The 14,745-nt window shown below is 42.9% G+C and overlaps 1 protein-coding gene across 12 annotated transcripts in view; it reads right to left on the bottom strand.

The window, feature by feature from the left end:
- Positions 1-14,745, bottom strand: part of KCNMA1 (potassium calcium-activated channel subfamily M alpha 1) — a 710,543-nt gene that overhangs the window by 53,578 nt on the left and 642,220 nt on the right. For all 12 annotated transcript variants that reach the window (XM_079138788.1, XM_079138796.1, XM_079138797.1 and 9 more), the window contains 2 exons: positions 12,568-12,792; positions 8,793-8,985 (listed from right to left, as the gene is read on the bottom strand). In XM_079138788.1, coding sequence (XP_078994914.1) covers positions 8,793-8,985; positions 12,568-12,792 — 418 coding nt within the window. The remainder of the gene's footprint in view (positions 1-8,792; positions 8,986-12,567; positions 12,793-14,745) is intronic.

The raw sequence follows: 14,745 nt of genomic DNA, 5'->3' as shown, positions 1-14,745 counted from the left end.
AAAGAGAAATGGCTTCTCCCCCACCGCCATTTCAGAATTGAGAGAGAATATTGTGGTAATGAAATGTTATATGCGAGCAGCTGAAAAAATGCTGCTCTGATTTCAGGGAGGGAGGACGTGTGTGAGGGTATGTGTATAGGTGTGTTTGCAAGAGGGAGAGGAGAGTCTGGGTGTGAGGGGAGCTGGGCCTGGAAAAGTGGAGGAAGAGAGAAAACTGGGAAGGGCAGGTGTTGAAGGGTGGCGTGGGAGTTGAGGATGGGGTGGTCTGTCACATTAATGGGAAAGCCAGATGTGCAGCTGCTCACCCAAAGCCAGCCACTCCGCATCTTTAGACGCAAAGACAGAGCCGTTCAGGAAGGATGTGAACACTTCCATCAAAAGACCCATGACCCCAATCCTGCCAAACATCATAGCTCTCCCACTGGAGTAAGAACGTAGATCGTATAAAACGCAGATCCCTATGTAATAAAAATCAAGAAAATACCGGAGACCCTCAGTTACAGAGGCCCACAGAACTCTTCTCATCCAGTCTCAAAGACCATGCCAGTAACTTTCCCTGGGCACATGGACATGTGCGGAGAGGATGCTCACTATATTTTTAGGCGGTCCATTCTATCCATTGTATTCTGGAAATGTCTTCCTTATGCTGGGCTAAAATCTGGTTTGCTTTAATCATTAGTCATTGGCTCTGGTTTTTGTCTAATGGAGAAGATAAAATGGATCTTCAAATCTGTGGATCTTAACGACTTGGTAAGTGATGTGTTGTCCAGTCCCTGCCCTGGCAATTTTCTCAGCCACACCAGTCTTCTCTTGACCCATTTTCCCCTTCAGATCTTCATGTCTTTTGACAGATTCCTTCTCATGGGTGCCAGGATGAAATGATCACTGCTTGAAATAAATTACACTGTCACCAATAAGATTTATTTGACAATGAACACTCAAAGGTCCTCACTACCTTCCATCCGTGTGTGCTTCGTCCCAGAGGTCTGGTTTAAGAAGGTCCTTTAGAATCCTGCCTTGGCCACCCAATAATTTAGGGATTCCAATCCACATTGTCTCATCCAAAGACAAAATAGAAGTCTTGTTTGCTTCTCTGGATAATAAAAGATACCTCAGACTTTAGGATGGGGAGGGTGTACCCCATGTCCCCAAATAAGGCCACCTGTCCAAGGACTGCTGTCATACTTCTGAAGAAAATATCCGTCTCTATTTGAGCTCTGAAACTTTGCTGAAATACAGGTGAAGGAGAGCACCTGCGTAAATGTAGACATTCATTTAGTGTAAGAGTGGCTTCTGGTAACAGAGGGCTGGAAAAACTGTGGTGTGTGTGTGTGGTGTGTGTATGTGTTTTGTGTGTGTGTGTGTGTGTGTGTGTGTGTGTGTGTGTGTGTGTGTAAGCTGCTCTAAATTTTTTAACTTGGTGTCTGCAAAGAGGCATAAAATATAGAAAAATAACCCCAGAGGAGGCAAAGGAAACCAGGCAGTGGCATCTGTCCAGAGTTTGATATCTCTGGGCCTCGCCTGAGATGTCAGGGAGCCAGCTCAGCTTTGTTCTCCAGTCTCCACCCAAAGCTCCTCTGTTTTCTCTTTCTAGGTCAGTCCTCAGACTGTCCCTCCACTGCCTGTTCTTGTTACCTCTCTCTGACACTGGCCTTCATTCCTAGAGCATGACAATTGGACAGATCTATGACTGTGACCTTACCCTGCTATTCAAGACTTCCTTTCCATCCATCTGCTCTCAGGCCTACCTGGATCTTCCTCTGAGTTCTCACAAAAATGAGCCACAACCAAAATCCAGTTGTACCTACACTGCTTTCTCTTGTAGCCTATCCCTCCACTCTGAAGGTCTCTTCTTGTGAGTGGCATCACTGTCCTCCATCACTGGGAAGGACACTCACATCTACAGTGTCTCCTCCTTCCTATTCTTCTTCAAGATTCCTGAATTCCTTCAGGGTAATCAGAATTCTTAACCACGTCTCCGCATCCTCTTCTCCCCTGTTCTAAACAATGCTTCACAGGGCTGCCAGATCCATCTTCCTAAGCATGGGTCCAATCTCATCATTCTGTTGGCTCTGAAAACTTCTGTACCTCCCCAGTGCCTACTGAATTATCCTCAGCTTTCTAACTCATAAATCCATAAAAATTATTTACAGTTTCCTAACTCAAAAAAGAGAAGATAAATTCCTTAAAGTCCAACCCAAATTTCAGCCTCATCTCTCCTTGCTGTCACGCATACCCTGTATCTCAGCCAGATTGTACTTGTTCCTGTCCCTCAAACACATTCCCTGGACTTCTAAATCCCTACTTCTATTCTTCTCTCTGACTCAGGCCAAGCCCTCTCTGTCTCCCCCTGCTGAAATCCCATGCATTTTTTCAAAGCATCACACCTACTCTCCTCTTTCTGCTCCCATTGAGAACTCAATTGCACTTCTTTTGCAGTCTTCAGTGAACATTCTGAAGTAGAGTTACTCATTGATACAGGAAGTCACTAGAATAAGAAATGTGCCTCAGGCACCCTGTCTCCCAGCAGTGCCTCCTATGCAGAATCTGGGCACATGAAAAGTACTTACTAAATGTTTGTGGAACTGGATCAACTATGGGACTGGTAACATGAATCAGATGAATGCAGAGCATATAAAAGAAAGAGAACAAGAAAGAGCCATAACACTGAGATTCAAATTTTTACCTGACAATGAAACATGAAGAAGCTCCATCTTAAAGAGATCCAGCACTGATCTTGGAGCTCACCGGGACTTATATCTTGCTTTGTTTCCCCCCACCCCTACTTTTATAGGCCCCACCTCTTGGTTGACTTCCCTACTTACCAACCTCAGTCCAGTGATTACCCATTTTAATGCGGATGGTCCCTGAAGTAATGGTGTTTCAACTTACGATTGTTCCACTTTACGATGGTGCAAGGAGATGTGGTTGAGATCACACTTCAAATTTTGAATTTGTATCTTTTCCTGGACTAGCAATTTGCAGGACAATCCTCTCCCTTGGGGAGAGACACTGAGCTGAGGCTCCCAGTCAGCCACGCCAGCAAAAGCAGAAACAACAGACACTCCACAGTGTTTCATGTTGCTAAGCTATGGTGCTCTATAAGTGAGGTGTATTAAATGCATTTTTCATTTAAGGTATCAACTGAGGATGGGTTCATTGGGATATAACCTCATTGTAAGTTGAGGAACATCTACATTCTCTCAATAGCTTCACAGGAACCTTTGCCTCTTACAAAGTCCCATGCCAAGTTATAGCCAATTCTGTTTCTGCTCTTCCTATCAAGTACTACAAGGAACACTGTAGGATTATGCTGATGAGCTTCACATCTCCAGTCTCAGTTGGTCCTCACCAACTCAATGGGATCAGAACTGAATTCTTTACCTTCTCCAGGTCTGTTCCTTCTCATGCACTCTGTTTACTTAATGCTTCCATACCGACCCAATAGCTAACCTCTAAACTCATTCCCAACTCCTAATCCTTGCTCATTCATGCTTCCTTCTCATCTGACTGGCCTTCACTGACTTTCTTTTCCATACCTCTAATCCAGCTCCATTTCTTCCCTACTGACATCACTAGGGCTACATGGTCTTCTCCTATCCTACCTCTTTTAGTCCACTGTAACAACAACAGACACAACAGAGTCTGTTTCCTACAGAGTTCATGCCCTTGTCTTTCTATCTTTAGTCGTGCTTATGTTTTTACCTGTTATCTTTTTCAAAGATGGATTTAATCACCCTCTTCCTATAAATCTTCGATGAAACCCTCAAATCCGAATCCTTAGCAAAGCATCAAGTCTGGGTTCTAGGCCTTAGCTGTTTAATATGGTAGCCACTAGTCATATGTAACTACTTATATTTAAGTTTCTTAAAATTAAATCAAAATAAAAATTCAGTTCCTCAGTCACATTAGCTCAACAGCCATATGCATTGAACCCATCCACAGTTGTCACATCTTGGAAACCTTCTCAAGGCCTCAAAACATATAAAATGAAGACTCTACTGTGCTCCTCTATTTCTAGCCTGGTCCTTCTCTCATTGCACCCTCATTGTTTATGGAGATGCCTCCTCCACTCCTAGTTCCCTCAAGGAAAGTGAGCTGCTTAATCCAAATCATTTTTGTGTTCCGGGCCTTTTTAGCAATTGATTCATGGGGACATTCATTTATTCCCCTTTCTTTCACTTAAGAGTTACCTTTACTAGAAGGAAGCAGAAGTAAGGTATAAGATGCTCTTTTCACATTTTGATATAAATGAAGAATGAGAAACTCCATCATGTGAGCTCTCTTTTCAGGTACAGACTCCAGTGGCTCTCTGAGAATGAACTCTTCTGTCGCTACCCTCCCTTCCAAGAGCAGACTGAGTTCTTATCTTTTTGAACCACAGGGAAATAGTCTGGCAAGAGCCACCGTTGTACCAGCTGATTTAAATTGAAATGTTTTCCCCAGATAAATGCGTGCTAAATAATACACCAGCTCTCCAGCCAAAGGGAAGTGACAGGCACTCTGTAAATAAAGGCACTTAGTTGCTGGTAAAGAGCTGTAAAGTGGTTCTGAGCTGATGTTTGCTGACCAGCAAGAAGTGGCTTCACCTGCTTTATATAATTGTCACTGCAGTTTTGCCTGCTGTATATTAAAACTGCATCTCATAGACCCAAATGTCACATCGGATATACCATCCAGTGAGGGGTATGCCGCCTTTTTCCGTAATTGTTTTTGACAACCAGCCATCACATCTCCTATCTTTTCAGAAAGTGTCTGGTCCAGAATCCCTAGGCTGGGTCAGTTCTGACACCATGTGGGTTAGAAAAGTGACACCAAAAGAGAATGTGAAAAGAAAAGCGAAGAGAAAAGAGAGACCTATTAACAAACGGTGGCAAATGCCTGGGCTCAGATCCCAATGGAGCCTCTACTTCCTCAATGTCAAGACACACTTTTCATGTTCAATTGTATCATGTTTGAAAAACTTGCCATAAGGTTGAAGGAATATTCTGGCCCCCAAACACAACATTTTTCCTGAATCCACATTTTTGTCCCATTGGGTTCCGGAGAAATGGTAAACATAGCTCTTGGGATAAAGTTGAGGATTGGGTTTCACAGAATACAGAATAATAATTTGGGGTGGAGATGGTAAGAAATCTATGTGGTTATCCTCAGGGGGTGTTTGATTTGTTTCCCCAAACGAAAAGAGTAACATGAAATCCTTTCTGTTCCCTGTAATTCCAACCCCCTTGGAGCTTAGTCGTGCAAAATGTCCAGATGATAAAGAATGTATCTGAAGCCAGTGGGTGCTGCTGTTAGTCAAAAGGGTCCCAAAGAGGAAGAGTGGCAAGGAAACTCAGGTTGCCCATTCAGCCCATGGGCTGAGAGGAACCCAAGGATCTGGGTGCTGGACCAGTGACCAGAGTGGAGCACGGAGGCAGGGGTGACTTCTCTGGGTTGACGGTCGCTACCAGACCTCTGCCTTTGAAAGGTCAAAGAGCAACCAGGGGATAGTGTTAGAAACAAAGGCAGGACAAGGGCAGCTGGGGTCAGAAAACAAGGGCTATGCTGGCTTAGTGTCCAACTGCTTCTACATTGTGTCCTGGAAAGCAGAGCAGAGTGCTGGCTTCTAGGAGGCATGGGCTCCACTCCACTATGATTGAAGGCCAGGGGAAATGCTGCAGGGCGTAGAACCCTGTCTCTGCCTTCTTTCATTGTGCATATCTCAGTCCATTTAGGCCACTAGAATACACACCATAAACTGGGTGGTTTATAGACCACAGACATTTATTTCTCACAGTTCTGGAAACTGGGAAGTCCATGAACAAGGCATCAGCAGAGCTGGTGTCTGGTAAGGGCCTACCTTCTGGTTCATAAATGGCACCTTCTCACTGTGTCCTCCTCACATGGTAGAAGACTGTAGGGTCTTTCTCTGGCCTTTTATATAAGGGCACTACTTTCATGCACAAGGGAGCCACCCAAATGACATACTCACCACCTCCTTATGCCTTCATGTTTTGACATATAAATTTTGAGGGCACAAGAACCTTCATTAGGGTGTACATGTGCATATATAAAAGAAAGAGGGTCTTCTAATTTTTAGAGTAAGGCCTTTCTCCTTCCTTCATATCTTCTGCCTAAACCTATTTTTCTTGCTTACATTAAAAAGAATAAACAAGTCTTTTGATTATTGGTGAGGGGAAGCATTTTTACTAGTTTGGTTATTATATAGAATTTGAGAAGTGGGCAATGGATTAAGAGCTGGGAGGAATTCCAATGTCAGATGCATATGTAACTAAATTACATTCTCATCCATGGACTTTAAAATCATGATGACTGCCTTGGGAGCACCCAGGTATGCTAGGGAAAGGGAATGTTTTCCAGCCCACTCCTCCTTCCTTCATTGCCACCCAAAGGGAGAATTGCTGCTTCCACTTCCTTCCATCCCTTTTGTGGTTCCTCTCTGAGACAGGAGGCATGTTGGAGAGGGTTGTCAGCATGTCATTGCACCAGGTTTGTTAGAAGGAAGATTTGCTGTGCCTTAGAGCAGTACATATGAGTCTCTTGGAGATCTTATTAGAATGCAGATTCCAAAAGGTAGGTCTGGCATAGGTCATGAGATTGTGCCTCTTCAACAAGCTTCCCCAGGTGATACTCATGCTGGGGCAAGAGCAGGCAGGATACAAGAGAAAGGGCTTAAAGGCAGGGACCAAATGCCAGTTTTCCTCTCTCACCTCTTGGAATATCAGTTTACCATCTTCCCACATCCCTTCTAATCTGTCTTGAATAGGTCATTCAGTGGGTAGTGTTATGGTTTGGATAGGAAGTGTCCCCCAGAAGCTCCTGTGTCAATGCAGGGTTATTTAGAGGTAAAATGATTGGCTTGTGAGAACTGTAACCTTTTCAGACCATCCTAGGTTGATCCTGTAGGCAGGTGGGCATGGTGAGAGGAGGTGGGTCACTGAGGTACACCCTGGGAGGGCTCCTCTTCCCTGTGGTCCCTTCCCTTTCTCCCCCCACTCCTGGCTGCCATGAATAGAGCAGGGCTCCTTCACCATGCCCTTTGGTCATGATGTTCTTTCTTACCTTGGTCACAGAGCAATGGAATGGGCCAACCATATACTAAATCTCTGAAACCATGAGCCAAAATAAACTTTCCCTCCTCTAAATTGTTCTTGCCAGGTATTTTGGTCACTGCATGAAAAGCTGACTACCACAGGTAAGTTCTGCCTCTGTAGTGTGCAGCTGGTGAGAGTTTGGGGCCTCTCTTAGGACCCTGGCATATTGCTTTCCCACATAGCTGAGCAAATCCATCCTAACATTTAGGTTTCGGGGTGGCAGGGAGGATGGTGGAGAGATCAAAATTGGGCATCAGTTGATATTGTTTCAGGAGAATGGAAGAAAATTAGATGTTGATACAATTGTTGGAAGACCTGAGAAACCAAGTCAAAGAGACCACCACTTGAATTTGGCAATATCAAAATGGAAACTTCTTTTGAGCTTGACCAGATGCTATTGCAAATCTCAAGACCCTCAGGCAAATCTCCCCACCTCAATCCCCAGCAGCAAAGTCATTGGTTCTCAGGAAGCTCCCCTGAGACCTGTGTTGACCTTCATGTCTGTTCAAGGTCTGGCAGAATCAAGGTCTCTCTTTCTTTTTCACTTTCAAAAATCTCACTCCAGTGTCCTTCTTTCACTGACACTTTCCCAGAATCAGTAGAAGGAAGACAATCTGTAGAGAAGAGGTTTCCAGGAACCCTTCTTCGTGACCTTGCTGCAATGCTGACCAGATGTTAGATGGAGGTAGTGAAGCTAAGTTGACAAAAGACAATGGAGCACACAGGTCTGGCTGCATGATCAAGCTGAGCTTCCACAAACACCTGCATGAGGAGCTCTACCCAGTTATCAATAAAGTGGTTCCTAGTCCAGTAGCTGTACTTTTTAACAAGCCATGCTTCTTTAAACTTCCATCTTGGAATAATAGGATTCAGGCCCCCATCAGCTAGCCAAAACCACCCATCCAGTAGGCACATATAAAAACCATCCTATAGCTTACAGAAAGCCTGCACAGCGGATTCACCGGGAGGAAAATGCATTCATTCCTTCCTTCCAGATCCTGAGTACCAGGATCGTTTGTTATGGGGTTTTGGCTGTGCTGCCTCTCTGAGACTCCTAGATGACATCTTTACTTGTAACCACCTGCCCAGGATCCCAGAGCAAATGACAGGGAAGATTGGGGGCAGAGCAGAAGGCAGATGTATGTCATTCAAGGCTGCTGTGCCTCCTGCAGGAAAATGCATAGGCTGACATGTGTCATCTCTTGCTAAATGACTTTCAGTGTCTGTACGGCCCTCACTCTCCAGAGATCACTGTTCCTTGGTCAGCAGAGTCTGAGATGCAGCCCTAACAACAACGATGCTCAGCATCCCATCTCAGTTCAATGGTGAAAGTATATACTGTGAGGAAACCCTGGGAATTGTGCAGCTGACATCTTTTCAGTGCTCTGACATTTGGCCAGTGATTCTGGTCATAAAGCCACTGTTTGGAAAGGCTGAAGGGGTGGCCATTTAAAGATTCATTTATTATCTAGGAAGGCAACCTAGTGTGCACGGGGAAGATCAGAGCTCCCTCCTGCATCCCAGGATGGCAAGAAGAGGCAGCAGCTGCCCCTTTGAAAGCCATCACTGTGACCACAGGTTTCACTGCCAGGCAGGCGGATGTGAGCCTCTTTGAATTACTGAGTGAAGGATATCCCTCTTGCCAGCCCCTGTCCCCCGTAGGCATGGCAGAGAAGTATTACAGGCTGTCCTTACCTTGGGAATTAGCCTGCAAGACCCCGATGCTGTCATCAAACTGCATAGATTTGATGTTGAGTGACGCCAAGATGCATTCCTTGTCCTGCAGCGAAGTATCATCAATATTATTCTGATTGGCTGACAGGATAACGCACATGTCACAGAGGTTGATGTTGACAGCCCTTAAATCAGCCCGACTTAATGGCGTACCCTTTGGCATAGAGGAAAGAAAAAGAGAGAGAGAAGCAAAAGTGAGACCGAGAGAGAAGAGGGAAGGAGGGAAAAAATAAAAACAAATTAAAGATTGAGCCAGAGCTCTGGGAAATTATTTAACAAGTATCTTTTTTATGCCCTGACATTAAGCTGGCCTAACTACATTTCAGGGAATAGGGGCTGTGTGCTAATCTAAAGGGTAGTCAGTGCTGATGGCAGCATTTCAGCTTGCCTTTCAATACTCAATCAAGCTATTACTAACAAATGCACGAGAGGAATAATGCCCGGGTCTACATCTTCTTCCTGCCTGGAAATTGTCTTGATTTAAGTAACTGTCCTGTGGCAACCTCTGGCTTTCAGAATGCAATGGTGCGGGGAGGGGGAAGGGGGGGTCAAATGCCTGTTTATTTAATAGCAGGTCACTTCTGTCTCAGGCTAAAGACAGCAGTTCTAACTAGAATTTTCAATGCAGCCAAAGGGAAATCACATCGAGTTGGGTGTGATGAGGTGCTCTGCTCGACTGAAGCTCTGCTAAGGGAGGGAGTGGGATTAATGCATGTCTTGCAAAGGGGAGATAGAAAAGAGTAAGCCTGAGGTCATATAAGTTTATTGCATTCTTTTCAGCAAGGAAAAAAAAATACAGGAAATCACCTAATTATCCAACAACAGGAATGGTTAAATATAGTATTGGACATGTTTACAATAAAAGAGTAAGCAGCAGATAGAGATGGTGTTTGTTCTCCAGGTAATCATCATTTTAGGGAAAAATCTCAAAAATGGAGGAGTAAGGAGGAAAAGAAGTTCTAGAAGCATTCAAAAAGTATAGCTTCATTTATGCTAAAAAAAACCCCTCCAAATAAAATTATATATTTATAAATGTATGTAAATTCAAAGAGAAAACTCAGGAAAAATACACACTAACTAATAACAGTAATTACCTCTTGGGAGGGAAAAATGGATGGAGGGGGTGAAGGGGAAAGTTTGCCTTGACTTTATATACTTCTATGTTGTTTGAATATTTGATAGCAAGAATGTATTTGTATATTACTGGTATAATTAAAAATAAATAAGCCGGTAAACAGATCTAAAAAAAAAAAAAATCCCAGAACAACATAAGACAATGGGAGAAAAAAGATCCAGAAGGTAAAGATGGACTGAGAGGCCTGGGAGGGCAACCACAGGCAGAACTGCGGAGAGGGCTATGACCTCCACATGTGCTGTGTCCTCAGGAGGGCACACAGCCGAACACACTGGGCCAGCCATATCGGAGATTCCCAGCAGCCATGAAGCACCATTTTGGGGTTCCTATCCCGCCACCAGCCTCCTTGGTCTTCCAGACTGAGTCTAGCATCTGCCTCACCAACATGAGACCCTCAACTCACTGCCTGCTTAGGGCAAGGATTTGCCCCCTGCTTCATGTATCTGCAGATGTCTTCCTCTTGTTTCCCTTCCTGGAGAAGAGATCTTAAAAAAATAGGACCTGGATGATGATTGGAACCCATCCTCCCTCTTTCATGACTCTGTGGTGGTCATAGTTCTGTTCTGTTTGGCGTCATAAAAGATTCTGGAGCAGAATCTTTTAAGAGAAGGAAAATGTCCTCTTTTAGGATATCCTGGTGGAAAATAAGTCTGGCCAACATCCTGCATTATTCTGCCAATGCATAAGCTTTAATTGCCTACATCCATATTTTAAAAATCTTTACCTTGTAGGAAATCCAGCAGTAATTGTGATATAAGACAATCTCTGGGAAGTTGTTGACACATGATTTCAAACCACAAGGAAGACAAATGACACATACAGAAAACTTCTGGGTTTCTCTGAGCTGACCCTGTACGGGGTACTGTTTAAACAGTGAAGTATGTAAGTCTTCATTATGGGGAAGACCCATTTTCTGCAAATCTGCTCTGCCTGGTATACTAAATTTTGGAGGGTTAGAAAAAGATCTGCAAATATGAGTGCTCATTCATATGTCCAGAAGCAGAGCAGGAAACGTGCACAAGGGCATATACAGAAGGAAACACACTCATAAAACATGTACATGTGCATATGAAACATCACACACACACACACACACACACACACGTCCTGGTAAAATAATAACCTTTTTACAAAGAAACCCTAGAGGTCAAAGGACCATGTGGAATGGCATGTGTATGAAGATAATCATGGCAATATGAAATCTAACATATTTCTGAAATTAGAAAAGTATACAAAATATATATTTATGTTCTTCTAAGCATATGACTGTTTGTTTGTCTACAGGGGACTATCCCTAACTGTTAGATCACTCAGGCCATAAGTTTTGGGTTCTGCATCCAATAGATCTGCCTGATATTTTTATTGAGGACCTACTGTGCCAGATATTTTGTAAAATGAATAGTGGCTTCTAAAGAGTACTTCTTATGTACATTATTTAGAGAAGTATATTACTGAATTTTTTCTCCCCACATTTCTGAGATTATGGAATCTCATAATAGAAATAATGGATTTTGGCTTCATAAGTAGAGGAAAATACAGACCTCTTGACATGTATAGAAATCCCTGTTTCACAGTTTCAGAGATATAAACAGAAGAAAAACATATGGAGGATAAGTAATATTTTCATGAATTTGTGATGGGACAACAATTTCAAATACTAGAATGCAGAATACTCTATAATTTTTTTGAAAATTTGCGGAAAATACATTGATTATGCTTAGGAAGGAGTGACAAGACTCCTAAATCATGTATCCCAGATCCTCATGCTAAATCATTCCTTGTAGATTAGGGTCCTAGTGTTTTGCAGTCAGGAATATCAAATGCAGCTAGGCATAGTGGCCCAGGCCTATAATTCCAGGAACTCAGAAGGCTTAGGCAAGAAGATTACAAATTCCAGGTAGCCTCAGCAATTTAGCAAGACCCTGTATCATGATACAAAATAAAAAAGAAAAAAAAAAGGATTAGGGATGTAGCACAGTGGGTTCAATCATCAATAACAAAAAACAAAAACAAAAAAAAAATAAAGAATATCACATGCATACATGTGCACACATACATTCACATACAGCCATGAAAAACACTGCTGGGCTTCTAAATATATGGTGACTAGGGGGTGGCCCACAAAAGGGTTCGAACTTCTATAGAGCAGAAATAAAGAATTCAGTTCTTTGGTCCAAAAAGAAGGTATAGATCAAGGTTTTTCTGAGCATTAAGTGAAAAGTCACAATGTCATAAGTGAAATGCCATAAATAATTCTATAAGTAAATTCTTACTGTAAAGCATCACCCTATTGCAGGACACTGAGTTTTATATAGGCAAGAGCAAGAGCAGGTTTAGACGTCTATATGGTTAACATATGTGATACCAGCTAAGCTTCATCCCTGATGAGGAACTGAACTTGGCTGCATATTCCTTTAATAAGGTCTCCCAGGGTTTGGCTTTTCCTAGGCAGAGCATCTGGGAAGGGCTGCATCCTCAGGCCCATTCCCAGAAGAAGAAGCAGAGGCAGGATCAAAGTTGAAACAATCACATCCATCTGGGATTTTCATTTGTGAATAAAAAGGAGAAAAAAAATCATCAATAATGTGACCTTGGACTTACAGGCAATATGGACACTTTGGGGAAGTTATGAAGCGTTTCCCATTCCCGCTTGAGGTACTCAATGGAGCCCACAAACACAATGTGCTTGAGCTCATGGTAATGAAAGTTGCTGGCACGGAGTGGCATCACCAGGTTCCGGAGGCCAATCAGGGCTGAGCTGACATCACCAAAGATGCAGACCACCACGTGGCCACTCAGGACGGTCATGGCGGCTTCACTTCGAGTCTGCAGTAAGGGAAATGCGAAAGTGTTGGACAGAAGACCTTATGGCATTGTTGCAAGGAGAGAAAAAAAATCATTTGTGCAAAGTGAACATTGGCCATGTGCTCATTGTGTGCTATTGCTTGATTTGGGTGTGGTCTGAATCTCCCAAGGGTCCATTGTGATTAAAGGCTTGATCCTAGGTAGTGCTGCTATCTGGGGGAACCTTTGGAAGTTAGAGCCCAGTGAGTGGTCCTTAAGTGTGAGGTTGCAGGTATAACTGCTTGGTAACTCTCATGTAGCCCTTGAGATGTCCTCAGATTAGTGTTAAAGTAGCAAGCCCAGCCGTGCCCACGCTCTTTCACTCTGCTCTTGTTCCAGATGTCATCATTTGCTTACACTATCACCGTAAGGTGCCACCACACACCACCTACCCTCTCCAGAAACCAAATGAATGAGGCCACCCAATCTCAGGCACTGAACCTCCCAAACTGTGAGCTAAATGTTCATTTTCTCTCTATAAGCTAGTTGTCTGAGGTAGTTCCTTATAGTAATGCCAAGCTGAGTAATACAGCCATTAGTTTGACTTCATCAAAGTACATGTCATATATATATATATATATATGTATATGTATATGAATATATATGTATATAAATATATAAAATTGGTATATGTGTATATATTATATTTATGTAATAAATACATGTAAACATACATCCACACATATCACCATCCTCTTGAAGAAAAGATTTAAGATATGCCATACATAGATAGAAGCCGGAGATATTTCATAATGATCTTCAGGGATGACAATAAGAGGGAAAAGGACTATTGTCATTTGGAAAGAGAAGTCTTAGTTTCCTTGGAATTGTTGATAATATGAGGTGCATTTTCAGGCTCTCTTGCTGAGAGGATGGTAAAATAGATCCTTTTTTTTGGTCTCAGCTAGAGAAATTTGAGTTTTGAGTTCCAGACTTATCAGTGAGGTATCTTACATGATCATAACAACTAGGTAGAACAGGAAAGCCAAAGCAGGGTCTGACAGCTGTGGCCAGTAGCCTCAACCTGGTGAACCACATGCTACTGTATTCCAGTGAGCTAAAACTGGTTTTGCATTTCAAAATGTATGAAAAAATCAAAACCAGAATATGTCATCACATGTGAAGACACTATGAAATTTGAATTTGAACAAAGTTTTATTGGAACACAGCCAGGTTGTCGTAATACATGTAGGTATTATCCTGTTTCTTTCATGCTACAACAGTCGAGCTGATAAGTTGGGACAGACCCTATAGCCTGTGAGACCTAAATCATTCATTATATGACCTTTTATAGAAAAAGTGTGCTGACCCCTGTCCAATGCTGCCTTAGGGTTTTGAGGGGTGTCCCTGGAAGGGTTACCTGGCTTCATAAAGAAACCCCAAGGAATCATTAAAAGGGTCTAAAGAGGGGCTGGGGATATAACACAATGACAGAGCACTTGTCTAGCATGCTTAAGGCTCTGAGTTCAATTCCCAGCACTGCAGCAAAATAATAATAATAATAATAATAAATAAAGGCAGGAGTTGTCTATAAAGAGATCAGTAAGAGCAAGAGACCAGGTCTTCTCCCAACCCCACCCTGTATCAACAAAGGAAACCAATGAAAGAATACCGCCTCAGAGGACCTCAGTTTCCTAGAAAATGTAAATGAGTAGTCACTACTGACCTTTTTACTCACCATGCTAGCAAAAAGGACAATACAGGAGGCTGGTTGTGAGCCCTTCTCTGCCTCTCCTAGTCCAAGGACTCCCATCTTCCCTGCCTTCCTCCCTGTCCACCCACTGGATGCCTGGATGGCCCCCTGTGGCTTACAATGCTTTAGGAGAGGCATATTAATTTCCACAGCACATATCAAACTCTGCTTGATTTAATCCCTAGCATTGACCAGTGTATTGATTGTTTAAATGCCAATATTGCAATTCACGACAATGTCAG

The sequence above is a fragment of the Sciurus vulgaris genome (genome assembly GCF_902686455.1).
Source record: "Sciurus vulgaris genome assembly, chromosome: 4".
NCBI lineage: Eukaryota > Metazoa > Chordata > Mammalia > Rodentia > Sciuridae > Sciurus > Sciurus vulgaris.
The sequence above is the reverse complement of the archived record's forward strand: the minus strand, read 5'-3'. Positions and strand labels throughout refer to the sequence as shown.